General features: G+C 59.4%; 2 protein-coding genes across 5 annotated transcripts; one reads left to right on the plus strand and one right to left on the minus strand.

Moving 5' to 3' along the window:
- Window positions 1-729: 729 nt before the first annotated feature.
- On the minus strand, window positions 730-11155 carry Mcm2 (minichromosome maintenance complex component 2). The gene is made up of 16 exons (XM_026410936.2): window positions 11097-11155; window positions 10117-10346; window positions 9575-9750; window positions 9225-9485; window positions 8675-8894; window positions 8275-8482; window positions 6983-7117; window positions 6351-6542; window positions 5148-5241; window positions 4499-4749; window positions 4140-4266; window positions 3695-3807; window positions 2582-2833; window positions 2153-2335; window positions 1709-1864; window positions 730-1474 (listed from the first exon to the last, which is right to left on the minus strand). Exons 1-16 carry the CDS (start codon window positions 11100-11102, stop codon window positions 1364-1366), a joined length of 2715 nt encoding a protein of 904 aa, XP_026266721.1. The 5' UTR covers window positions 11103-11155; the 3' UTR covers window positions 730-1363.
- A 132-nt stretch (window positions 11156-11287) lies between these two features.
- Window positions 11288-23295, plus strand: Tpra1 (transmembrane protein adipocyte associated 1). Of its 4 annotated transcripts, none has more exons than XM_026410920.2 (12): window positions 11288-11421; window positions 14145-14449; window positions 17611-17740; window positions 18026-18158; window positions 19721-19837; window positions 19919-19991; window positions 20108-20187; window positions 20551-20661; window positions 20753-20813; window positions 20974-21076; window positions 21899-21979; window positions 22674-23295. In XM_026410920.2, exons 3-12 carry the CDS (start codon window positions 17625-17627, stop codon window positions 22936-22938), a joined length of 1140 nt encoding a protein of 379 aa, XP_026266705.1. In that variant the 5' UTR covers window positions 11288-11421; window positions 14145-14449; window positions 17611-17624; the 3' UTR covers window positions 22939-23295. The 4 variants fall into 4 exon arrangements, with proteins under 4 accessions (XP_026266705.1, XP_026266707.1, XP_026266704.1 ...); XM_026410919.2 differs by lacking the exon at window positions 11288-11421 and adding an exon at window positions 13767-14059; XM_026410922.2 differs by lacking the exon at window positions 14145-14449.
- The last annotated feature ends 3407 nt before the right edge of the window (window positions 23296-26702 follow it).

The following is a 26702-nucleotide window of genomic DNA, read 5'->3' on the forward strand; positions in this document are numbered from 1 at the left end:
CCTCGGCTGGCTCCACCGTTGAGCTATTGTGAACTGAGCTGCTATAAACACTGATGTGGCTGTGTCCCTGTCGTGTGCTGATTTTAAGTCCTGTGGGTATAAACTGAGGAGTGGGACGGCTGGGTACCATGGTGGTTCCATTCCCAGTTTTCTGAGGAATCTCCGCCCTGCTCTCCAGTTTCTGGGAATGACAGGAACACACCCCCACAAAACAGTACAGCCAGATTAGCCTGTGGATCTGAAACGGTCATTGCTTGAAAAATAAAAAGCCAAAGAGATTGAATTGATGGAGGAGGAAATCATGATCCGAAATGCATGTGTCTAAATAACTCCAGGGTTAAAGAGCATATCATCATTTAAATTTAAGTATATTGAGAAACTCATAAAGGAGAACACTGCTCATAAGGAACCGTGAAATATGGCCAGGTGCACGGCTGTCATCCCAGTGGCTTGGGAGGCTGAGGCAGGAGGATCGCAAGGTGGAGGCCAGCCTCAGCCAAAGTCAGGCCCTGAGCCACTCAGCGAGACCCTGTCTCTCAATAAAATATAAAAAAGGGCTGGGGACGGGGCTCAGGGGTTAAGCTCCCCCCAGGTTCCATCCCTGGGACCAAAAAAAGAAGAAAAAATAAAAGAATTGAGGCCAATAGATACCAAGGTTTCAATTTTATTCAACTTTATTAAAAATCTGAACTACAGAAAGAAAAAATTATGTACAAAGCAATGCGGAGAAATAACCTGGGATGAGAATCCTATTAATTAATATAGGAGTAAAAGTGGTGAACGATCCATGTGCCCCGTGGCAGATTCCTCACGTCCCCCAGCTGGGGACAGAAGCCACACTATCACAGGAATCACAAGCCCTCAAGTAGGAGCTGTGAGTCCTTCTACAACAGGACAGAATTCCTGAAAAAATCTGCAGACAGGAGGCACCACGGGTAGGAACCTAAGCAGCCAAAAAACGTCCACTTAAAAGATCTGACAGGCGCCGTGGCGCATGCCCAGTATCTCAGCCACTTGGGAGGCTGAGGCAGGAGGATCTCAAGGTGGAGGCCAGCCTCAGCAAAAGACACTAAGCGACTGTGACCAGCTCTAAATAAAATACCCGATTGGGCTGGGGATGTCACTCAGTGGTCGAGGGCTCCCCGAGTACAATCCCTGGTACCCCCCACCCCCTAAAGTGTTCCTGATGCAAAAAAGTGAGGCCAGAGCAATAAATACCACCGGTGACGCTAGACATCCTGAGTCTCCCAGGAGTTTGGGTTTCGCGTCCACAAAGCACAAAGTGACTGAGCGCTGGGTCTGATTTCCCCGAATACGGTGTCATCGGGGAGTCCCTCTCCGGGTGGCCCCCGGGAGGGGGGCCTCAGAACTGTTGCAAGATCAATTTCCGCTTCACGTCGAGGCTGAACTTGTTCATCCTGAAAAGGTCACTGTCGTAGAAGGCAGAGAGGTTGTGGATGTTGATCTGCCGAGCCTAAAGGGGGGACAAAGGCCAAGTGTGTGACTCGGTGGACATCAGGGGCCCCGGACGAGGCCATGTCCAGAATCCTCGCAGCTCGGGAGGCAGAGGCAGGAGGATCGTGAGTTGGAGGCCAGCCTCCACCAACTTCCGGCTATGGCTCGAGGCCCCTCCGCCAAGCCCCCGAGGATGACGGATGGCTCCCCAGGGAGCCAAGCCCCAGCCCCGACCTCCCACGGGAGCCCGTACCTTGTCCACCAAGTCCTTCTCGGGCACTTCGATCGTGTCCTGCTGGGCCCCAAAGCGGTTACGCTGATAGGTCACCTGCTCTGCCACCAGCTGCTTCAATATGAAGAGCAGCAGCTCGTTGTTGTCGCGACGGAAGGAAAGATAGCGGGCGAAGGTCTGCGGGAGGAGGGACAGGTCAGATGCCACCCAGGGGGGACCATTTCTGGTCCCCTCCCCCCAGGCTCCCAACAGCCAAGTGAGGGGCAGGGCCACCCACCCCGCCAGTCCCCAGTTCTGGTCTTTTGAGACAGTTTCTTAAAGTATCACTAAATTGTAGAGGCTGGCCTCCACCTTGGGATCCTCCTGCCTCAGCCTCCTAAGCATATGGGAGGCAGACCAGAGCCCCCGGGGTCTGCTTCTGGCCACGCTGCACAGGGGGGTCCCCCAGGCTGGGACGGTGCCCACCTTCCGCATGCTGCGCATGACGCTGAACTTCTGCGTGTCGATGAAGCTCTCCAGCATGACGCGGATGGCCATGTTGACGTCGTCCTCGATCACGTAGTTCCGCAGGTGGATGCGCGCGTGGGCCTCGGCCATGCGGATCATGGACTCGATGTGACGCACGGTGATGGGGATGCTGCCCGTGGCCTGTGGGGTGGGGATGGGGCAGGCTCAGCGAGGGCGGAAGGAGCTGCCGAGCGACCTCAGGGCCTCTTCCAACCGCAAACCGGTCCACCCCAGGGTGCTGCCACCCCTGAGCCCCGTCCCCAGCCCTTTTATTTTTTTATTTAGAGATAGGATCTTGCTGAGTGGTTGAGGCCGGCCTCCCACTTGCGATCCTCCTGCCTCAGCCTCCCCAGCCGGAGCGCACACAGCGGCGGCCCAAGCGCTCACCATGGACTCCTTCCTCAGGTCGCTGTACATCTTGGCCACCTTGTCCTGGTCCATCTGGTTGAGCTTGGGGTGCACCTTCTCCTTAGCGTAGATGATGTACTTCTTGAGTACCTCCTGGGGCAGCGGCTCCACGCCGTACGTGTTGGGCATGGCGGGCTCCGCGGCGCTGCCATTGACCAGACCCCCGTCCTCCTTGTTGCTGGGGTGGTGACGCACGTGGCTGCCCACCACGAAGCGGGCCAGCATCTCGTCCTACAGTCGTGGGGACAGGCCCTGAGCACCGTGGGTCACACACATCCTGCCACCATGTTTGATTTTTTGGTCCCAGGGATGGAACCCAGGGGCGCCTACCCCCGGAGCCCCGTCCCCAGACCCTTTTGCTATTTTATTTAGAGACAGGGTCTCGCTGAGTGGCTCAGGACCTCGCTCAGTGGCTGAGGCTGGCCTCCACCTTGCGATCCTCCTGCCTCAGCCTCCTGAGCCACTGGGATGACAGGCATGGGGCATATGCTCTTATATTGTCTCCAGACAGTTTTTAGAGCCCGGAACACGATGCTAAACGTGACAAAGTCCTCCCAGAGCTCACTGCCTGGTGAGAGAGAAGCAGTGAGCTCTGGGAGGTGTCCAGGTGGGACACAATGCCGCACCCCCACAAGGACAGCTTCACAGAAGTGCCCTGGCCCAGGAGTGTGGGGCCAGCCCGGCAAGTCCCCATTTCAGAACAAAAGACTACACGGCACCAGCCTGTAATCTAGCAATTTGGGAGGCTGAGGCAGGAGGATCGCAAGGTGGAGGCCAGCCTCAGCCACTGAGCGAGGCCCTGAGCCACTCAGCGAGACCCTGTCTCTCAATAAACCCATGGTTCTGGCCTCAGTGGGCAGAAGATGGAAAGCCAGATGACCAACCCCAGGGACCGCAGCCCCCGGACGCAAGGGACAGGAGCAGAGAGGAGCAGGGGACACAGGAACAGGCGGAGGACCATGAAGGGCACTGGGGAGGAGGGAGCAGATGCGAAGGAAGGAGACATCAGGACAACTTGGGGACAAGGGGACGAGGCTGGGCCTCGGGCCGTGCCCATGCGGTGGTCCTGACTGTGGGCAGGCGAGGCCGTACCTGGACAGGGTCCACGGTGTCCCTCACCACACACAGGACATCGAAGCGGGAAATGATGGGCTCTGTGAGGTCCACATTCTCCGAGAAGGTCAACGAGGGGTCGTAGCGGCCACCTGAAACCCCGAGGAGCCCCGGTTGGCGTGCAGGACCCCAACCCGCTCCCCACCTGGGGAAGTTACTCCCAGCCCCAAAATGGCTGCCCGGTGTCTGCCATCTGCTCTGGACCAGGAGCCAGTAAAGGGATTCCTATAGCCGACCCCAAAGAGCCCACGGTGCGGCAGAAAGCCATTCCCCAGGAAGGACAGGTCAGAGCAAGACGCGAGGGAAGGACCGGGCACGGTGGCACACGCCCGTTATCACCACAAGGGCTCGGAGGCTGAGGCAGGAGGATCGCAAGTTAGAGGCCAGCCTCAGCCACTCGGCGAGACCGTGTCTCTAAGCTTACCAATGGGGTTGGCGGCGGCGATGACGGTACAGCGCGCCTGCAGGGAGGTGACAATCCCGGCCTTGGAGATGGAGATGCTCTGCTGCTCCATAGCCTCGTGGATGCTGGTCCTGTCCTGGTCATTCATCTGCGGGAGACACAGAGGCCCGGGAGGCTGAGGCAGGAGGATTGCAAGGTGGAGGCTGGCCTCCGCCACTTAGCAAGGCCCTGAGCCACTCAGCGAGACCCTGTCTCTCAATAAAATAGAAAAAGGGGCTGGGGACGGGGCTCAGGGGTCGAGGGACCCTGGGTTCAATGCCTGGGACCAGGAAAATAAAATAAAATAAAATAAAATAAAAATTCCAAATCCTGGGACCCACCTTGTCAAACTCATCGATGAGACACACTCCTCGGTCCGCCAGAACCAGGGCCCCAGCTTCCAAAGTCCACTCTCTGCTGACCGGATGCCGCTGGACGTAGGCCGTGAGGCCCACAGCCGAGGCCCCCTGGCCCGTGGTGAAGATGGCGCGGCTGGACACCTTCTCGATGTATTTCAGGAACTGAGACTTTGCTGTCCCGGGGTCCCCACACAGGAGCACGTTGATGTCACCCCGCACTTTGTGTTTCCCGCCTAGAGACAGAGACAGCGGTGGACAGGTGGGCGGGGACCAGAGGACAGGGCTGGATCGTCCCCCAACCCTCCCCAAACCTACGCGTTAGATCTTTCCAGATACATCCTTTGGGTGACCTGGGGACTGAACCCTGAGCCAAGCAAGTGCTCCACCCCTGAGCCCCGCCCCCAGCCCCTTTTTCTATTGTATTGAGAGACAGGGTCTCGCTGAGTGGCTCAGGGCCTCGCTCAGTGGCGGAGGCTGGCCTCCACCCTGCGATCCTCCTGCCTCAGCCTCCCCAGCCCCTGGGCTCACACTGCACCTGGCTGATTTTAGTTCTTTTATGGAAAAAAAAGAATTAAAAGGAGCCACTACAGAGAGCCACCAGGAGAGGCACGTGGGACCCCCGGGTGCTCACCTGGGTTCTTGGGCTCCCCGCCAAACAGTGCCAGGGCCAGGCCTCTCTTGATGTCCTCGTGCCCGTAGATGGAGGGGGCGATACTGGCAAAGACCTGAGGGGAGCAGGGGACACGCAGGTGAACAGGAACCCAGGGGCCCTCCACCCCTGAGCCCCGTCCCCAGCCCTTTTCCTATTTTATTGAGAGACAGGGTCTCGCTGAGTGGCTCAGGGCCTCGCTGAGTGGCGGAGGCTGGCCTCCACCTGGCGATCCTCCTGCCTCAGCCTCCCGAGCGGCTGGGGTGACAGGCGTGGGCCACCGTGCCCAGCTCTATGTACATGGATTTGTCCTCAACCTCCACAGCTCCCTGCCCTGCCAGGCTCTGCTTGGCAGCACCTGGAGACACCGCCGTGTCCCTCACACTGTCACCCAGGGTGACATAATCCACTCCCGTGTCTCAGCTTGTTCATGAAGGACATGGACACAGAGGAGACCCACAGCCCAGGAGTTCGGGGGCTGTTTTGGGGGAAATGAGGCCCGTGGGCAGCCGGCGATCCTCCTTCCATCCTTCCTCTGCCTGGGGACTGCCCGGGTGTCACCGGGCTGCAGAGGTGGCAGGTCCCCGACACCGTCCCATCCAGCCCCTCCCGCCTCCCGGGATGAGGTAATGTCTCTGCAGGACAGAGCCACCGGCCAGCTCTCTGCTGGCCATGCAGGACGGACGCCCCAGGCTCAGCTTCTCTTCAACCAAGCGACCAGTGCAGCCGGACGTCTACCCTACGCCCTGACCAAAGTCTTCCAACAGGTAACAGGTCCTGGGGCCCAGTCCCATCTTGGGCCTGCACTTCCTGAGGATCATTCAATCCTAACAAGACCCTGGTTTCCTTCTGGTCTACAAAGGAGGGACATTGCCAGGTGCCCCTGAGACCCCAGGGACTCGGGAGGCCGAAGCAGGAGGACCACAAGTTGGGAGGTCAGCCTCAACCAAGCGTTGAGCAACTCAGCGAGACCCTGTCTCTAAGTAAGACGTGAAAGGCAAGCGTCTCCATTTCTGCAGGGATGCCTGCTGACCCGGGTGTCACAGGAGGTGACCTCGACCTCTGACCCCCAGGAACCCTGACCCAGGGCACAGGGAAGTCCTACTGCTGATCCCACTGCCCGTGCTCAATATCAAAGCTGCTCCAGTTTGGCCACCGAGCCCGGTTGTCCCCGCCGCCACCTGCCTTCTCCCCGATCTGCTGGTCCTTGGAGAGGCTGGTGATCATCTTCACGTCCTCGTCCGTCAGCTCCCCGACGGCCACCTTGTTGTCCTTCTTGGCCACGTGGTTGGCCAGGATGACGGTGGCAAAGACGGGGAAGCCGTGGGCCGTGTTGAGGGACCCGTCATAGTTGTTGTGGTAGATGCCGGTCAGCTCCTGGGGACGGCGAGAGGCCAAGTGGTCAGGGGGCGTGACCTTGACCTCTGACCCCTAGAGTCGTGACCTTGACCTCTGACCCCAGGAACCCAAATTCCTCCCCTCTCTGCTTTCCGGTGGCTTCCTGTGTTCTGCTTCAACACAGGCCCCAAAGGGGACAGGGCCAGGCAACCCTGACACCGAGACCTCAGAAACCACCATGAACCTTTTTTTCTTATATGTTGATTATCTCGGTCATTTTGTCACAGCAACGAAAGCTGACAGATACACCATCCGTCGCGGGCGGGAAAACCTCTTTGCCCCAAGGACTCAGGACCTCATCTCAGGCCACGCGGCTCTGCTACCCATGACCGCTGACCGCCCCCCAACAGGTGTGGTGGCTCACACCCGTTCCCTCTGGACCCCGGCCCCTTCCCCAGCGCACGCGCCTGGCCACTTACGATCTCGTCCCCCGGCTTGCAGCTGTCCACCAGATCGGCGAGGAGAATGGCGTCCTTGGAGCGGGGCAGCCGGCCCGCGGCCACTTTGCCCGGACTCTCCTGGATGCGGATGCGCTGGTAGTTCTGATAGATGGTCTGCGAGGGACACAGAGGGAGTCCTGGGGTTCCTGCTCCCCACGGACAAGACTTTCCTGTCCCTAAAGCGTCCCTTTTCCCGTCGACTGAACCTGACGGAACCCACAGGACTGAGAACAGGCAGCCAGAAGAGGAAACAGAACCCCAAAGTCGCCAAGGAACGAGCCCACTGGGGCCCAGGAGGCTGCAGCATGGACCTGCAGGGCCACCGTCCCCCGAGAACGCCCTCTATTGGCTACTTGGGTTCACGTTCTGGTGCTGGAACCTAAGCTGTGTGATCTTGGGCAAGTGAATCCCTCTCTCTGTGCCTTCACAGCAGAATAGGGATGATCCCATCGAAACCAAAAACTCAAGACAAGGATCAAATCAAGGCATGGATACGGAGCCCCTGGAGCCATGCCAAGGTCAGCAAGTGTCAATAAAGCCCCAAAGTGACAGGACCAGCCAGCCGTGCACAGAAAGTTCTCGACTTTCAGCCAAAATAAACCTTTCCGCTTTATAACTTGCTTTATCTCTGGTATTTTGTTACAGTAACAGCTGGCAACGAATTAAGGTAGTTGAAAGCATAAAACTCGGATCAGCATTTTTGCTGGAGCTCGGATCCTCCAGGCCACTTGGCTGGGTGGTCCCCTCAGCCGGTCACTTCTCTGAACACCTATTTCTCCCTCAGGAGAGTGGAGCCACCTGCTTCACGGGGCTTCAGAAGACGTACATTCTGGGTTCCCAGGACGTGGGGCCTGAACCTGCCCATGGGCAAGAGACTCAGGGGAAGGGCGGGACCCGTGAGGACCCCAGGGAAGGCCGGCGGACCTGGGGAGGTCCCTGGGCAAGACCGGCTTGGGCCTTCCCACAGTGGGTCTTTGGCTGTGGGCAGTCACAGGCAGAAGTTCTAGAACCTTCCGGGCACTTCCTGGCCAGGTGAGTCCAGCTTGGACAACTTGTAGGAATCACAGAACCGCGAGAAAGGAGTAGCCAAGCCCGACAGCGGACAGGCAGGGAAGGGGAGCTGGGCACCCTCCAGAGGAAACAGAAATCCTAGCGGCTCGGGAGGCTGAGGCAGGAGGATCGCAAGGTGGAGGCCAGCCTCAGCCACTTAGTGAGACCCTGTCTCTAAATAAAATAAATGCGGTGTGGTCACCCTGCCCGGGGCCTCTCACCTGTTCCATGTTGACCTCGAAGGGCCCGGCGGACTGGCACTCGGGACAGGAGCCCGGCTTCACCTCCTGGTTCTGGGACTGGCAGAAGGGACCAAGGACGAAGTTGCACTTGTTGCAATTGTACTTGACCATGCTGAGCTGGGGCAGGACGCCCGTGCAGCTGGTCACCACGCCGCTGGTGCGGATGAGCTGGTTTAGGTGCAGCTGCCTGGGGGAGAGGTCAGAGGCCAGGATGGGAGGCCGAGGTGCGTCGGAGGCCGGGAGGGGAGGCCAAGGCGCGTCAGAGGCCAGGATGGGGAGGCCAGAGTCGCGGGGCACCTGGCGCGCCACACCCCCCACCCCACCTGAGCACCCCGTGGTCATGACCACCCTGGACCCCAGGGTCCCCTCCCCAAGTCACCTCAGGGAGCGCAGCTCCTCCACCAGGGGCAGGTGGGAGATGCGGACGTGGATGTGGCTGGCGATGCGGTCGTACTTGGGGTACATGGCCAGCACCACCTCCAGGGCCGCCTCGTCGAAGATCTGCAGCAACTCGGCGGGCGCCTCGGGCAGGAAGTAGGCCAGGACGTGCTCGCGGGCAGCCAGGTCCTCGTAGTTGACCACCAGGCTCTCCTTGTTCTCTGCAGGTGACAAGGGGGGACGCTCGGCTCACGGCCCAGGAAGCTCACCCCCCCCCCGTGTGGACATCCAGCCAGAAAGCCCCCCGTTGGAGGTGGCTGTGGGACCAAGGCTGGAAAGGAAACTAGTAGCTCGGGAGGCTGAGGCAGGAGGATCGCAAAGTGGAGGCCAGCCTCGGCCACTTAAGACCCTAAGCAGCTCAGCGAGACCCCCTCTCTCAATAAGATATAAAATGGGCTGGGGACGGGGGGGCTCAGGGCTCCAGAGACCCTGGGTTCAATCCCTGGCACCCAAAAGAAAACTCCAGATCTGTAGCCGATCTGCCCCAGTACCTTTGCACATGTCGCTGATGCGCTCCTTGAACACGTTGTGCCCGTGGCCGTCCACGTGCGTGCGCAGGAAGTTCTTGAAGCGGTGGTGGATCTCCAGCCGCGGCCCGGCCATGCTCACCCACTCGCGCACCGAGTGTCCCTTGAGGTCCTCCAGGTTCTCGATGCTCTCGATCATCTCCTCGTCCTCGTCGCCCTCCTCCGTGGCGCGCTCCACCTGGCGCCTCTTGCGTGCAGGGCGCTCATCCTCCTCCTCGTCGCTGTCTGTCGAGGCCGGGGACAACTGCGGATGAGGCCGGTCCCCTGCGTGGTGGCCCTGCCCCGCCCCTCCCACAGTGCACAACCTGACCTACCGTACAGCAGCCCCCTGCGCATGCGCCCCAGGCCCCGGCCGGCCTCCCGGTCTCGCTGCCGCATGACCCGCTCAGCGGCCTCCCTCTGGCTGGCGGTCAGCTCCTCCACGTCCTCGTCATCCAGGGCCAGTCCCTCAGTCTCGTAGGCGTCCAGCTCTGGGATGGCCCGGTAGTCCCTTGAGAGAGCCCCCAGATGGAACCAGTCAGTGACCACCCCCGCCCCCAAAAAGCACCCAAGGCCTGGAGCTGCCCCCATGAGGCTCAGGAACCCCAGCCTGCCACCTCCAGGTCCGAAAACTGCCCGCCTGTCCTCCCAGCGGCTCGGGAGGCTGAGGCAGGAGGATCGCAAGGTGGAGGCCAGCCTCAGCCACTCAGCGAGGCCCTGAGCCACTCAGCGAGACCCTGTCTCGGAGGGGCCCTGTGACTCATGAACTTGTCCCCCGCCCCCAGACCCTGGACCCAGAACTTTCCAGCACCCTCAGTGAGGTCACCAGGACAAACGGGCTCCCTGCCACCAAGCCCAGAGCCCGCAAGGAAGGTACCTCTCCATGCCGTCTCCAATAAGCTCCTCCCCATCCTCCTCGTCCTCCACGGGCCCCTCGGTGCCCAGCAGCCCCTCAGACTCATCCTCAAAGGGAGGCAGGTCGCGGCCAGGGCTGGAGGTGAGGGCATCTGTCCTCCGGGAGCTCCGCCCAGGGCTGGAGGTCAGGGGGTCATTGGCTCTCCGTCGCCGGGCAGGACTGGACGCCAGGGAAAGAGACTCGGATGATTCCTGCCAAAGAAGATGCCACCATCCAACAGCCGCGTTGCAACCTCAGGACCTTTGCACTTGCGGTGCCACGCTGCCTGCATGCTCTCCACGGAGCAAATATCTCAAGTGACAGTTGGGAAACGAGTGTCACCACCCCCCTCCAACACGGCGGATCACTCCGTGACCCTCCATTTTCTTCATGAAAAACATCGCCGTGAAGAAGTGCCGCGCCAATCATCCCAGCGGCTCGGGAGGCTGAGACAGGAGGATTGCAAACTGGAGGCCAGCCTCAGCCATCGGGGAAGGCACTAGGTGACTTAGGGAGACCCTGTCTCAAAATTTTTTTAAAAAAAAATAGGGCTGGGGACAGGGCTTGGTGGTTACGTGTCCCTGGGCTCAGTCCCCAGAACCAGGAAAAAAAAAAAGTGCAGAAAGAGGTGGCGACCCTGCGCCTAACTTGTGCACGCCAGGTATACAGATGGCGCCCAAAAGGTGCGCAGAGTGGAAAATAAAAGGGGCCGGGAAGGTCGGGCTTAGGGAGGGCCACGGGGACGCGGGTGTCCCCAAGCGGAATCGAGCAGCGCGGGTCCCCATCACCACGCGGGTCTTGCAAGTGAGAGGGGGACAGAGGGGACCGACGTCACCCCGGCGTCCCCACCCGGGGCCGGCCGCACAGAGGCGACATGCGGCCTCCACCCGCCGTCTCGGCGCTCGCACGCCACCCCCGCGGCCCGCCCGGTGTCCCCGCGAGCCCCGCCGCCGCGCGCTCACCGCCATCGCCGCGCCGCGCTCCGCTCCGCAGCTCCGGCCGCCACCAGGTTTCGCGCCAAAAGCGGCCCACGTGACCCGCCCGAGCCCGGGAAAGCGCCCGGAATAACATTACGTCACGACGCAGCGTCCGTTTGCGTCAGGGGGCGGGCCAGTGGGCTGTACCGCCCGAGGCCACGCCCACGAGGGCGGAGGCCACGCCCACGCCGCCTCCTGGAGCTCGGCGCTCGCTGCGCTGCACAGACCAGCAGCCGAGCGGGAGCTGCCTGCCGCCGCGGGGGACTTGGGGCACGGACCCCGACGACGGAGCGGCGTGACCTTTATCAAGGTAAGGGCCATTTTAGAGACGAGGCCACGGAGTCCCAGAGCCTTGGTGGAGGAGCGCGGCTTCCTGTTCTGAGGAGCGGACCGGTGCACTTCTGCAAAAGCTCTAAGGCTCCGCACTCTGGTTGGGTGGGAAGTTCATCTGATAGTCTAATCCGAGTCATCCTCAGCCAGAGGAGCCAAGACGCCAAGAGGGCGTCCAGCTAGAAGGAATGGCATGTGCGAAGCTGTCCGTCTGCTCGCGGAGTGGGCGTGGAAGCCATTCCTTGGATCTGGTGAACAGGTGGTTAACCCCAAGGAGGGACATCCCCAAAGATCGCATCACCAAAGATCTGGAGGTCTTCCTAGGGAGTCTGAGCTGAGGGTCCCAGGGGTTGAACCCAGGGGTGCTTCACCCCTGAGCCCCGTCCCCAGCCCCTTTTTCTATTTTATTGAGACACAGGGTCTCGCTGAGTGGCTCAGGGCCTTGCTCAATGGCTGAGGCTGGCCTCCACCTTGCGATCCTCCTGCCTCAGGCCTCCTGAGCCGCTGGGACAAGTCCCTCATTCTTCCTACGGTTGATCTTCTACCTTCTGGAGCTCCTCTCTCAAAGTCCCCCGTTCACTAGTCACTGGGTCATCCAGCCTGTTGAGCTCAGTGACATCCACAGGGTCAGCCAGAACAAGGCTCAGAAGAATGTCACACAGTGGTTTAGCTCCTTTCAGATTAGCAAAGGGTGGTCCAGTCCCCCCAGGGCCAAGATCGCCCTCGCCTGGATCCGTTCCTGTAAAAGCAAAGGATTCCTGATAGGGATAGAAGAGGGGTGTGGCCAGATGGAAGGCCACACCCCAAGTATCTGTGGCCTCCCAGAGGATCAGTCTGCACTAGGCAGATGAATTCAGCCAGGCCCGCTCACCCATGAGGCACAGAAAAGTAGACAGGGTAAGAAAAGTGAGTATGTGAGGAGAGGGATTATTCATCCTCTTGTGGTGGGGGCCAACCCCCCAACATGATGGAGGTGGTCAAGAGGGGTGCTAGGCGGGCCCACGCCTGTCATCCCAGCGGCTCGGGAGGCTGAGGCAGGAGGATGGCAAGGTGGAGGCCAGCCTCAGCCACTGATCGAGGCCCTGAGCCACTCAGGGAGACCCTGTCTCTCAATAAAATAGAAAAAGGGGCTCGGGACGGGGCTCAGGGGTTAAGCACCCTGGGTTCCATCCTGGGTACCCAAAATTTAAAAAAAAACAAGGTGGCGTGGATCTCTGCCATTTTTTCTCTGGTGTGGGTTGTCTTGGTCGGTCGTGGGTGACGTGGGTGACGTTGGTGTTTGAGGACTTTCTCTTGATTTTTATCATTTCGACCAAGGAACCCTGATGGGCCTGCTGCCAACTACTGAGCGCATCTGTTTTTTTAGTGACGTCTTCAACCTTGAGGGTCAAGTGCACCCCCTTGGTCTCTGATGGCTATGCACGACCAATGGCTTTTATTGGCTTTATTTAGCAGGGATTCAATCCAGATTGAACCCAGGAGTGCTTCACCCCTGAGCCCATCCCCAGTCCTTTTTATTTAGAGCCAGGGTCTCCCTGAGTTGCTCAGAGGCTGAGGCTGGACTCCAACTTTCGATCCTCCTGCCTCAGCCTCCTGAGTCTCTGCGATGACAGGCGTCCGCCCCCTGCGACCAGCCAAACTGCTGTTTATTGAACTTTGTGAAGGTCACGCTCTGCCCTGTGTGTGGGAGATATCGACAGGGAATGAGCCCTGCCTCAGTTTTCCCAGGGAAGGAGGTGACGCGGATGCCCTCAATTATTCCACAAATACAATAGAATTCACAGAAACCTACAGGTGGGGTCCAAAATTCAAGAGCAGAAAAATGCAGAATTGTGCATTTTGGTAGTTATAGAAGCCCCCACCCGCTGTGTTCCAGAGGAGGCCTCTAGTCTTAAGACAAACAGAAAAGAAGCCAGGTAGGGTGCAGTGCCAGCAGCTGGGGAGGCTGAGGCAGGAGGATCGCAAGGTGGAGGCCAGCCTCAGCCACTGAGCCAGGCCCTGAGCCACTCAGGGAGACCCTGTCTGTCAATAAAATGCAAAACAGGGCTGGGGAGGGGGCTCAGGGGTTAAGCGCCCCTGGGTTCCATCCCTGGTGTCCCCCCCAAGTAAAAAATGATATAAAAATTGGTGTCCCAGCTTGGTGGCTTCCTAGTTGAGTGGCCTCCGTTTTCCCGCCGCGGGGTTGTTAGGAGGAGTGGCTGGGACGCTGAGGTGGCGGGCCGCGCTGGGGGAACTGCGTCGTGCAGACGGAGGGACGTTCCTGCCCTTCCTTCCTCGGGCAGGTGACCAGAGGTCACCAGTGCTGGGCGCCTGGGGCGGTGGCACGCGAGAGGGCGGTCCCCGGAGGCCCCGCCCTGGACCGTCCACAGGCGGCCACCCTGGCTGGGGGAAGTGGCCGGCTGGCGGCGATCTGGTCGGTTGACAGCTGCTGACAGCTGCAGGCGCCGTGGGTGGGGAAGCGGGTGGCCTTGTGTCCTCCTGCCCGCGGTTCCGCACCGCTTTCCGGGTGAGCCCCCGGCCAGCAGCTTCGCCATCCCCCGCAGCGGCCCGGTCTCTTTAAGAGATTCGCGGGGCGCCCCGCCTCTTAGAGATCTGATTGGTCGCCTCCGCTCGTTTCGGTAAGAGGTCTATCCCGATTGGCTACCGAGGGCCGGGGGGGCGGGCCTGAGTGTTTCAAGTAGGGACTGTGGATGTTTTTCGCAGTTTCGGATGGGCGAAAAACACGCTCCGGCTTTCTGGGTCGCCGCTGCTGGCAAGGGCTGCCCGGTGTCCTCGGGGCTGGCGGGCCCTGCGCGCTGGTGACATCTCTCCCACCTCGCCCACCGCCCCCCATTCGCGTGGAACCGGCTTCCGAGACTCTTGCGCGACGCTCCCCGTCCCCTGCCACCGACCCTGGCCGCGGAAGGCCGGAGTCCCCGGGGCCTGAGCTGGGTCCTGGCACTCGGCGGCGGCGACAGTGGATGGGCGGCCCGGGCGGCCAGGCCTGAGCGCTGACCCTGGGCTCTCAGGTGAGAAGGCGACCCCTCTCCCCACCTCCTGCCACCTCCAGGCCGGCACGAAGTCCTCCCTCCTCCTGTAGGGACAGTGGCCCACCTGTGTCCCCAAGAAGGTCCCCCACGAAGGTCCCCGACCCACTCAGGGCTCAGCCTCACCCGGCAGCTTTGGGGAAGTTTGAGAGAGGCCTCTGGGGGGGGAGGGTGATTTACAGGAAGAGGGCAGAGGGGACTTGGGGACCCTTGGGGACAGCCACAGGGGAAGGGTCGGGCAGGGACCTGGGCCCCCTGCGGCCTGAAGGGTCACAGCGTCCCTGTCCCTGTGCATAAACACGGTGGCAGCACCTGCCCCCAGAGGAGGCCTGCGCTGTTTATAAGTCAACTCTGGGTAAAGGCCAAGGGACACCTGGAAGGCCAAGGACTCTACCCCCCGGGGACCGAGGTCACAGGCGAGTGGCCAGCGATGGCAGACTGAGTGTCCCCTCACCTCTCAGCGAGCTGGGCACTGTGGGGGGACCCCCCTCTCCCCGCAGCCCCAGCTGGCAGTCACGCCTGTCCTCACGTTTTATTGAGCACCTACTTTGTACCCGCTCTGCTCTGGGGGACTGGGCCGTGTGGACACACAGCCAGGGCCACTGGGGTATTCCCCCCACCTCCACTTGGGTCCTGGGGATTGAACCCAGGGGTGCTTGACCTCTGAGCCCCGTCCCCAGCCCCTCTTTTAAACTTTTTTATTGAGTGACAGGGTCTCACTGAGTTGCTGAGGCTGGCCTCCAACTGGCGATCCTCCTGCCTCAGCCTCCCCAAGCACTCTGCCCTACTTAGGACAGCTTGGAAAGGAGGTCAGGCCCTGTAAACAAAACCCAGGTGAGCTGGCCCGGGAGACATAGCTAAGGTGGCTTTCTCAAAGGAGGTAATGACAGGGCTGAGACTCGGATGACGAGACCTGGACCTGTGGGCTGGCTAGAGGACAAGCCAGCACCTGGGCCCCTAGGTACGAATGTCACCGGCAGCTCGCTCCTCGGTCCAGGTGCCAATCTATTAAGGAGGTTTTGAGAAAAGGGTAAAAAGAAGGCTCCTTGCTTTGCTAGCTAAGGAGAGATTATCTGTGACACCCAGAGAGGGGAAGTGATTCACCTAAGGTCACACAGCAATCAGAGCCTCCTGTCCCAGAGGCTATGATTCTGTCCTTCACCAGGGAGAGGGGACTCAGAGAAAATGAGACTAGGGCGGGGAGACCAGGGAGGAGAAGGTCAGGGGGAAGAAGATGAGGGAGGAGAGGTTTAGAAAAAGAAGATTAGATAAAAAAAGAAACATGTAGCTTATTTATTTATTTATTTAAATTTTTTTTGGCATTAGGGATTGTACTCAGGGGCACTTGACCCCTGAACCCCGTCCCCAGCCCTATTTTGTGTTTTATTTAGAGACAGGGTCTCGCTGAGTTGCTCAGGGCCTCGCTAAAGTGGCTGAGGCTGGCCTCCACCTTGCGATCCTCCTGCCTCAGCCTCCCAAGCCTCTGGAATGACAGGCGTGGGCCACTGCGCCCAGCTGGATTTAAAAAAAAAGATAAAATAAAAATCACTTTTTTTTTCAGTTATTTTAGCAGCTTTGAGACATAATGACAATTCTGGAATGGCCATAACTGCAGTGTGGTCAGCGGAAGAGACACAGGTCCAATGGCCACACTCTTGTCCCTACTTGTTACCAGGGGACTCGATGTAGAAAGAGCATCTGATAAGCCCTGCTTCAGGCTCCATAGCAACAGAGGCTTCAGAAGGGACCCCCCTGGGCCCACAAAAAGACTCCTTTCTCCTTTGACCCGCCCCCCAAGTTTCTTCCCTGGTAAGAGATGCAGCCATTTCTTTGTCTGTGGCTTTTGTGGACATTTTATGGGTCTGGTTTTGTTTGATCCTTAAGACAACCTTGCCAGGTGGGTGTTGTTATCCCTGTGACACCCAGAGAGGGGAGGTGACTCACCTAAGGTCACACAGCAAGCATGTGGCCGAGCCAGAAGTCCAAGCCCTGTCAATCAGACGATGGTAGCTGGAGTTTTTCAGGCCTTTGGGTTTGTGGAGTCTCCACTTCCGGGTATGGACTGCAAAAATCTCAGGGCAGATTCTCATTGGTCAGGGAGATGGAGCTTCCTGATTGGCCAGCCTGAGATCACGTGCACATTCCCTGGAGTTGGGAAGGGGTGGAGTCAGGCATGTTAAATCGCAGGGTGGGGGGGGGGTTTGAAGCAGGATAATGATGAGACCCCTTGTGGGGTGACCCTCTGCTCTGCTAAGATTACCCATCTGGCCCTGCTAAGATTACCTCTCCAACTACCCTGGCCTACTTTTTCCCCCCTGCACTTTTGCCAAGTGTGTCTCTATCTACCTCAGGGCCTTTGCACCTACTTTTCTTTCCCTACAATGTTGTTTATCCAGATTCTCCCCCCCCCCCAAGGCTGCCTCCTCCCTTATTTAGATCTCTGTTCAGATGTCACCTCGTCTGGCCACCCAATCCAAAGCAATACCGCCTTATATTCTTTGGAATTTGGGCTTCGCTGTCGAAACAAAAGTCAAAATAACGAGATAATTATTTGTTGCATGACACTCTCTGTAAACAGGCCAGGACATGCATGGAGGGGCACACATTCTTACTGCTTCGTTATCCTCCAATACATGATTTTTAGCTTGTTATCGAAAATACATGGTTTCTTTCTCATGGCCTAAAAATGGCTGCTCTTGCTCCCACCATCACACCCATATTCTAGCCAATGCAAGGGGACAAACCTCATTCCATTCGTGCCTCCCTGAGGAGGGGGAAAAATCGGCCATGGGGCCCCTCCCAGCTGCAAAGGAAGCTGGGAAAAAAAGTAGTCCTTGTTCTGGGAAGCCACAGACGAGTTAGAATGCATGGGTTCTGCTACTGAAGGAAAGGATAGGCGTGGGGTACTGCGTCTCGTGGTTCTGCCTCACTCAGCTGTTTTCCTCTCTTTTTGGCATTTGCCTCTAAGAGAAATGGGGGTGGCTTTGTTATTGCTTGGGGGATCCTAAGGGAGAGGCTGAGACTAGAGGCTGGGCCTCTACCCTGAAGGCTGTTCTCTGTGTGGGAGCCCCTCTGGGGTCTGTGTTTCCCTGGGGGCCTGAGACCCAGAGGCCCCCCCTAAACCTAGGGTCTTGGCTCCTCAGGGTGCTGCGGCAGGATGTCCGCCCCGGGAGGCACCAACGGGAGCTCGGAGCCCGCGCCACCCCTGGCGCCCAACATCACGGTGCCCCACCGCTGCCTGCAGCTGCTCTATGAGGACATCGGCTCCTCCAGGTGCGCCTGCGCTGTCCGGGGGGCATGCAGGGAGGGGCTGGGGTGGGAGGACCTCGGCACCTCCAAGTGCGCCTGCGCTGTCCAGGGGGCGTGCAGGGAAGGGCTGGGGTGGGAGGACCTTGGCACCTCCATTTGCGCCTGCGCTGTGCAGTGAGGGGCTGGGGTGGGGAGACATGAGCCCCTCCAAGTGCGCCTGCGCCATCCCCGGGGATGTGTGGGGAGGGGTCTGGGTGGGAGGAGGGATGCCCCAGCGCGTCAGCCACCTGCTCTGCACCCCTCTGTCAGGGTCCGGTACTGGGACCTCCTGCTGCTCATTCCCAACGTGCTCTTCTTCATCTTCCTGCTCTGGAAACTTCCATTTGCTCGGGCCAAGATCCGCGTCACCTCCAGCCCCATTTTTATCACCTTCTACATCCTGGTGAGTTCGTTCCCATTGGTGACAGAAAACCCAACTCCCACGGGCTGGAGCCAAAGTAAAGGGGGGGAGGAATTCATTCTCTCTGGAATAAAAATCAAGCTTCAGGTATGGCTGGATCCAGGAGGTGAAAGGATGTCAGCAGGGCTTCTTGACTCTGCTCTCTGCTGGCCTTAGCTCAGATATGTCCCCCCTCCCCGCCATGTGGTGTCAAAGACGGTCAAGAGCAGCTTGCGCTAATGTCGTTCCATCAGGGGGTGCCTCTGTTCTAGGGGTACCAGGGTAGGTAGGCCTGGCATGTCCTCTGAATGGTGCACCCTGAGCCAGACACCGTGATGGCACGGAAAGGGGTTCTTGGGTGCCCCGCCAGATCACATTGACTGAAGGAGGTGGATGGTCCCTAAAAGAAAATTGCAGAACTGGCAGTAGAGGGCAGGGGAAGCCGGGTAGGAAACGGTCCACAGTAGTCTCTGTCCGTCTGTCCGTTTTCTGGAGATTTCTTTGGAGCAGATTGATTTATTTATTGGTACCAGGGACTAAACCCAGGGGTGCTTCACCCCTGAGCCCTGTCCCCAGCCCCTTTTTATATTTTATTTAGAGACAGGGTCTTGCTGAGTTGCTCAGGGCCTTGCTAAGTGGCTGAGGCTGGCCTCCAACTCGAGATCCTCCTGCCTCAGCCTCCCAAGTTGCTGGGATGACAGATGTGCTGACCTGTGTGCAAGAAGGTTCTTCTAGAGGAAGGGCACAGACCCCAGGTAGACAGAGGTGACAGGTGCCTTGCCCAGGCATTTCTGCAAAACCTGTTGAGCCCGAGTCCTCTGTGGCCTCCTTTCCCCCAATTCCTCTGCGTCTCCAAATTAGAAACCACAAACAGAATAATTCCGAAGGCAAATATGTACTTAGCCCTTCCCGGATGCCAGGCATGGCTCCTGCCACCTTATATTAACCCATCAGATGCCACCACCGACCAAGGACAGCAGGTGTGACTTTTACTCCTGTCTTATAGACGGGAAGACAGGCACGGCTGGTCACCGTGGCGCACACCTGTCATCCCAGCAGCTTGGGAGGCTGAGGCAGGAGGATCAGAAGTTGGAGGCCAGCCTCAACCACTTAAGGAGCCCCTCAGCAACTCAGTGAAAACCTGTCTCTCAATAAAATATAAAAACGGGTTGGGGAACGGGGCTCAGTGGCTAAGCCATCCCCAGGATCACAAAAAAGAAAACAAAGAGGGACCGAGGCACAGTCACTTGCCTGAGGTCGCGGAGCAGGAAGGCAGTGGAGCGGGGATCAGAGCCCCCTTGGTGACCCCTGCTAAGCCCTGGGGTGCAAGGCAGGAAATCGGGGCCCAGATGGAAGGGCAGGCCTGAGGTCAGCAGCCGTGGAGACTCTCCATGTCTCTGAGCCTCGCCTCCTGGAGGCCGCTCCCAGCCTCTCTGCCTCCCTGTGGTCTAGTTTGGAATCCTTCCATCCTTGAGGTCTCAGGAGAGTCTTGTAGAAGCAGCGGGGTGGCTTACTGTCCCAGCTGTGGCCTGACGCCCCTCCCCACACCCTCCCTCCCCCACCAGGTGTTCGTGGTGGCCCTGGTGGGCATCGCCCGGGCCGTGGTGTCCATGACGGTCAGCGCCCGGGCCGCGGCGTCAACAACCGTCAGCACCTCAGACCCTGCGACTGTTGCCGACAAGGTGTGACAGGGCCCGCTGGGAGGTGGGGAGGCTGGGGGGGGACCCAGTCCCCGCCTGACACCCTGCCCGCCCTGTGTGCAGATCCTGTGGGAGATCACCCGCTTCTTCCTGCTGGCCATAGAGCTGAGCGTGGTCATCCTGGGTCTCGCGTTTGGTGCGTGCGACGCCGGGGCTCTGGGGCTCTTTCCTTGTCCCCTCCCTGGCTGGGACCAACCCGGACCCGGTTCCCCGGGGCTGGATTCCACGCACTGACCAGCACGTCTCTTCCAGGCCACCTGGAGAGCAAGTCCAGTATCAAGCGGGTGTTGGCCATTACCATTGTGCTGTCCCTGGCCTATTCTGTCACCCAGGTAAGAGGCCGGGTGCACGGGGGACAGGATGTCCATCAGGGGAGTGTGACAGATCGATTGCCTATTAGCCAGGAAAGTGCTGGGGGCTCCTAGGGTCTCGCTGAGTGGCTCAGGGCCTTGCTAAGTGGCTGAGGCTGGCCTCCTCCTTGAGATCCTCCTGCCTCAGCCTCCCACGTCCCTGGGATGACAGGCGGGTGCCCAGCGAGAACCTACCATCTTAATAAGCAGAACCAGAGGAGCACACCCCCTCCCCCCAGGACAGGTCCCCAGGCTGGGCCCGTGGCTGAGAGCCAAGGGAGGCTGGGGGAGGCGTTTGGCGGGTGGTGGCAGCCTCTGGAGGCTCCCCCTGCCTCCTGCCTGCAGGGGACCCTGGAGATCCTGTACCCGGACTCCCACCTCTCCGCCGAGGACTTCAACATCTACGGGCACGGGGGCCGCCAGTTCTGGCTGGTCAGCTCCTGCTTCTTCTTCCTGGTGAGCTGGGCCGGCGGGCAGGGGGCTGGGTGCCCAGTTGGGGTGGGGAGCCTGGGCCAGGAGGCCCACCCTGCCCCTGTCCTCTCCGCAGGTCTACTCCCTGGTCGTGGTCCTGCCCAAGACGCCGCTGAAGGAGCGCATCTCCCTGCCCTGTGAGCAGCGGGCAGGCGACTCTGGGGACAGGGACACAGCAGGGACAGGGATGGGGGGGTATTGCTGGCCTAGAGCTGGGGGATCCTGGGCGGGAGGCCCGTGAAGGGTGGGGGAGGCCTGGGCAGGCGGGACAGCCGCTCAGGACCCTCTGGTCCCCAGCGCGGAGGAGCTTCTACGTGTACGCGGGCATCCTGGCGCTGCTCAACCTGCTGCAGGGGCTGGGCAGCGCGCTGCTGTGCGCCGACGTCATCGAGGGCCTCTGGTAGGCGGGGCTCGGAGGGGACAAGGTTCTGCCCTCTGGGGGAAGGGTCCTGGGGGTGGGGGGGAGTGAGGGCGGGGCCTGGCCCAGGGTGAGGGCGGGGCCTGGCCCAGGGTAGGGGCGGGGCCTGGCCCAGGGTGAAGGCGGGGCCTGGCCCAGGGTAGGGGCGGGGCCTGGCCAGGGTGAGGGCGGGGCCTGGCCCAGGGTGAGGGCGGGGCCTGGCCCAGGGTGAAGGCGGGGCCTGGCCCAGGGTGAAGGCGGGGCCTGGCCCAGGGTGAAGGCGGGGCCTGGCCCAGGGTGAAGGCGGGGCCTGGCCCAGGGTGAAGGCGGGGCCTGGCGGGGTTGGGGATGAAGGTGGGACCTGGCCTAGGGGAGAGGGTGTGGCCTGGCCTAGGTGGGGGCGTGGCCTGACTTGGCGGAGTCTGGCCCAGGGTAGGGGGCGGGGCCTGGTCAGGGAAGGGTAAGGGTGAGGCCTGGCCCAGGTTAGGGGCGGAGTCTGGCCCAGGATGAAGGCGGGGCCTGTCCGGGGTTGGGGAGATGAGGGTGGGCCTGGCCTAGGGGAGGGGCTGTGGCCTTGCCTAGGTGGAGGCATGACCTGACCCAGGGTGAGGGCGGAGTCTGACAGTGAGGGAGGAGTCTGGCCCAGCGCAGGGGCGGGGTCTGGCCCAGCATGGAGGCGGAGTCTGACAGTGAGGGAGGAGTCTGGCCCAGCGCAGGGGCGGGGTCTGGGCAGGCCCGAGCAGCCTGTGGACCTGGAGGACGAGGACAGGGTGGCCCGGAGCCTCAGGGCCAGTGGCACTGATGATAATCCGCCCCCATCTCCAGCTGTGTGGACGCCACCACTTTCCTCTACTTCAGCTTCTTCGCGCCGCTCATCTACGTGGCCTTCCTCAGGGGCTTCTTTGGGTGAGTCTGGCCGGTCCCGGACCTGCTCTCTGTCCAGCACACCCAGGCTCCAGGGCCACGGGTGCCCTCACGTGGTGGACAGTGAGACTGCGCCATTTGCTTCCTGCGCATGCGCGGGGTGGTAGCCGCACTGGGATCCAAGGCAAGGCTTGCATGGTGTCTGCACGCGCGCATGCGCCTAGACGTGCACCCGCGCAATCTCGCGCCTACGTGCGCGTACACGTGTGCAAACAGATGGAATAGGCGTCCGTGAACGCGGACTAGGGCACTTTCCCCAGGAGAGTGGCTGGGCATGGCGCTCCTGCGTTGCTGTCTTGCACTCATTCATGAAGCTAGCTTTCGCTGAGCACCTACTATGTGCTGGCATTGCTGTAGCCAGTAGACACCACAGGCAGGATTGAAAACAAGGCTTGTGCCTGTCATCCCAGGAACTGAGGAGGCTGAGGCAGGAGGATCGCAAGTTGGAGGCCAGCCTCAGCAATTTAGGGAGGCCCTAAGCAACTTAGCGAGATTCTTGTCACAAAACTAAAAAAATTTTTAAAAAGGGCTGGGGATGGGGCTCTGTGGTGAAGCGCCCCAGTTCCATCTCTAGGACCCCAGTCTGGGCGGTGACCTTCTTAGGGTGGGCCTCCATACCTGGGCCTCTCTGGACTCCCAGGGTGAGGCCCCCAATCCTCTCTCTCCTACCCACCAGCTCGGAGCCCAAGATCCTGTTCTCCTATAAATGCCAAGTGGACGAGACGGAGGAGCCGGACGTGCACCTGCCCCAGCCCTACGCCGTGGCCCGGCGGGAAGGCTTGGAGGCCGCGGGGACTGTCGGGGCCTCGACTGCCTCCTATTCCAGCACCCAGTTCGATTCCGCGGGCGTAGCCTACCTGGACGACGTGGCGTCCATGCCCTTCCATGCGGGCAGCATCAACAGCACCGACAGCGATCGGTGGAAGGCCATCAACGCCTGAGAGCGGCCTCCCAGGACCTGCGGGGACAGACGGGACAGGGGCCCGAGGCCGGACTCCCAGGTGGAGCAGATGAAGGGTTGGGGCCAGGCCTGCACCTCCTGCCCTCCAGCCCCCATTTCCCCTTGGTGGCCAGTGCTCCAGCCGGGACCCCTCGTCCTTTTTCCATCTCCTCGCCCCGCTCAGCAGGCCAGACTGGGTCTCCCAGGGACAGAACCTCATGGCACAGGATGGCTGCTGCCCACCTCCCCTCACTGCCCCACTCCGCAGCCACTGGTCTCTTCCGAGCACACAGCGTGGGGGACCAGCGGTGGTGTGTATATTTTCTTGATTTATTTTTTTAATAAAAAGGAAAAGAGTGAGTACAAGTGTTGATGTGGAAGTTTCTAGAAGGTGGAGCCAGCGGGTTCCTCCGGGCAGCATGAGGGGGCTCCTCTTGGCTCAACCAAGGGACAGCTCAGAGTCAGCCTGGCCTTTCCAGACAAGACCCACCCTCCCCTGGAGGCCAGAACTGCACCCCAAATCTGCTGGAAGACTGCATTCCAGAATGTTCTACATTGGGATTCAGACCCCCCCCCCCAGGGCAGGGGGCAAACACAAGATCCTTCTGGATCTCTCAAGGTTGCAGTTTTCTCCAAAGACCTGCCCTGTGCCTGGTACAGTGGTGCCCGCCTGTCATCCCAGCCACTGGGGAGGCTGAGGCAGGAGGATCGCAAGGTGGAGGCCAGCCTCAGCCCCTTAGCAAGGCCCTGAGCCACTCAGCGAGACCCTGTCTCTCAATAAAATAGAAAAAAGGAGCTGGGGACGGGGGCTCTGGGGTGAAGCTCCTCTGATGTGTAATTATCAGGACTGTCATTATTAATAATCATTAATGTCATTAATAGTAGTTATTATTCATAATTAGCATAATTAATTACTCCCTTGAGATGAGCGTGGGGTGTGAAACTAGCTGTTAGATCCTCAAGACAGACAAAGACCGATTTTTTTTTGGGGGGGGGTGGTGTCGTACTGGAGATTGTACCCAGGGGACGCTTACCCCCTGAGCCACCTCCCCAGGCAGGTCGGGTCTGCTGGTTCTAGGGCGAGTGGGGACACACGGACAGTGGCATCAGGAACAGCTCCTACAGTCCCCTGGGCTCCTTTACCCTCCACTTTTTAAAAAAAATATTTTTTATTTCTTCTCCTTAGCCCTCTGTGACAGTAGCATGTATTATGCCATGTCCCACCTACACGGGGTGTGACCTCCCACTCCTGTGGCTGGACCTGCTGTGGGGTGTCCCTGGTCGTGGGTTCCTATGTGAACATGGGAAAGGGACGTCCATCCACTCCCCTGTCTCTCCCAGTCCCCTCCCCTCCCTTCTCTCCACTCCCCTGCGTCTCATCCAATGAACTGCCATCCCCCCCTTATTGTGAGTCAGGGTCCCCATATGAGAGAGGACACTCTGCCTTTGGTTGTTTTGGGGACTGGCTTGTTTCACTCAGCACGATCGTCTCCAGCTCCATCCATTGACCGGCCAATGCCATCATTTCATCCTTCTTGATGGCTGCGTAATATTCCACCGTGTCTATGGACCACACTTTCTTTATCCATCCCCTGTTGAAGGGCACCTAGGTTAGTTCCCCAGTTGAGCTATTGTGAGTTGAGCTGCTGTGCACACTGATGTGGCTGTGTCCCTGTCGTGTGCTGATTGATTTTGAGTCCTTTGGGTATAAACGAGGAGTGGGACAGCCGGGTCCCATGGTGGCTCCGTTCCTAGTTTTCTGAGGCGTCTCCGCCCTGCTCTCCAGAGTGGCCGCACCAACCTGCAGTCCCAGGGGCCCTTGCTGGCCACCCAAGCGCCCTACGTTTTCTTTTCTCATATTTTCTGGAGACAGAGGCTCGGCTGAAGGCGTCCCGCAGATCCTGGTCCAACCACCCGCAGAGAAGCTTCTAGAAAGCCCGTCCAGCCAAGATCTCCTTAGGGGCTCCCAGGCCCTGGGACACCCCCTGGGTCCTGCCTGGCCAGACCCTAGTGATGTCCTGGGGACGTGAGCTGTTTCCCCTCTCCTCTGGCTCTGGGAACCCCTCTGCCAGAAGAACCTTCTAGAAGGTTCTAGGTCTTTCCCTCTCGCTCCGGTTCCAAATACTAACCTTTATCATCGCCCCACGTGGAGTTGCCCCGCGGACTTGCGTGATATTTGGAGAATTAGCTGTCACCATGTCCATGGGAGGAGAGGTCACACACGACCCGATTTTCTGCTCCTAAAAACAAACAAAAAACCAAACAAAACCTCAAACAATAATAAAATCACAACCACCTCCCATGCACAAGCCCCAGCCCCAGTCCTGACAGGTCCTCTTGGTCTGTGTGGGCCATTCTGTGACCCCTATGAGACAATCTCAAGTTCAAGGTGGACCTCAGCAACTTAGCAAAATAATAACAATAATAATAATAATAATAATAATAATAATTATTATTATTATTATTATTTGGTAGTGCTGGGATTGAACCCAGGCCCTTGTGCATATGAGGCAAGCGCTCTACCCACGGAGCCCCGTCCCCAGCCCTTTTTCTATTTTATTTAGAGCCAGGGTCTCACTGAGTGGCTTAGAGCCTCGCTCAGTGGCTGAGGCTGGCCTCCACCTTGCGATCCTCCTGCCTCAGCCTCCCCTCCCCAACTGCTGGGATGACAGGCGTGTGCCCCATGGCGCCCGGCATAAAGAATCCAATACCCCTGTTTGTCTTTGGGGGAAGGGAGCTGGCAATACTTGGGTCAGAGGTGGGGAAAGATGGGCTCATGTTAGTCACAAACCTGTTTATATTTTCATGAACATTTTTTTTTGTGTGTGTGTGTTGGGTGTGGTCGCACGCCTGTCCTCCCAGCGGCTCGGGAGGCTGAGGCAGGAGGATCGCAAGGTGGAGGCCAGCCTCAGCCACTTAGCAAGGCCCTGAGCCACTCCTCGAGACCCTGTCTCTCAATAAAATAGAAAAAGGGGCTGGGGACGGGGCTCAGGGGTTGGGCACCCCAGGGTTCAGTCCCTGGTACCACCCCCCAAAAAATATATATATATTTTTGCTTTATTTGCATGTCTCCTATTTGAAGGCCTGAATTAAAAAAGAAGCAAGGAAAGGCATGCTTAGCACGTTAGCAGGGACATCCCCGGGGTCTAGGGACACACACACACACACACACACAAGCCACCCAGCGTGCTCCTGGCCCATGTGCAGATTTTCAGGGACCCCATTCTGAGTCTCACGGGTGGATGGGTCTCACATGGGGCTGGGAATGGGTGCAGGGGACACGGATTGAGAGGGAGGGAGCTGGGGACAGTGGCATCTTGTGCCTTGAATTCCCCCTGGCTGGCTGAAATGCCAATTTTCTGCTAAGGCTGGCTGTGAGCGGCTGGGGAATGGCTTGTGTTAACCAACCGAACCGCAGAGCGAAGCAATTAGATAATTAAACTGTTTTTAAATTGAATCGAGAGCCCGTGATTTCTCTGGGACATGCACTGTGACGTGGATGGGAGAGGAGGGGAGCTTTCTCTAAAGGACAGGAGGAGGGGGGACCGGACGTGGTGGTTGCACCACCTGTCCTCCCAGCGGCTCTGGAGGCTGAGACAGGAGGATCGCGAGTTGGAGGCCAGCCTCAGCCAAAGCGAGGCCCCGAGCAACTCAGGGAGTTGCTCTGAGCCCTGTCCCCAGCCCTATTTTGGATTTTATTGAGAGACAGGGTCTCCCTGAGTTGCTGAGGGCCTCGCTGAGTTGGTGAGGGCTGGCCTCCCAATG

Source organism: Urocitellus parryii, chromosome 16, assembly GCF_045843805.1.
Source record: "Urocitellus parryii isolate mUroPar1 chromosome 16, mUroPar1.hap1, whole genome shotgun sequence".
Lineage (NCBI taxonomy): Eukaryota > Metazoa > Chordata > Mammalia > Rodentia > Sciuridae > Urocitellus > Urocitellus parryii.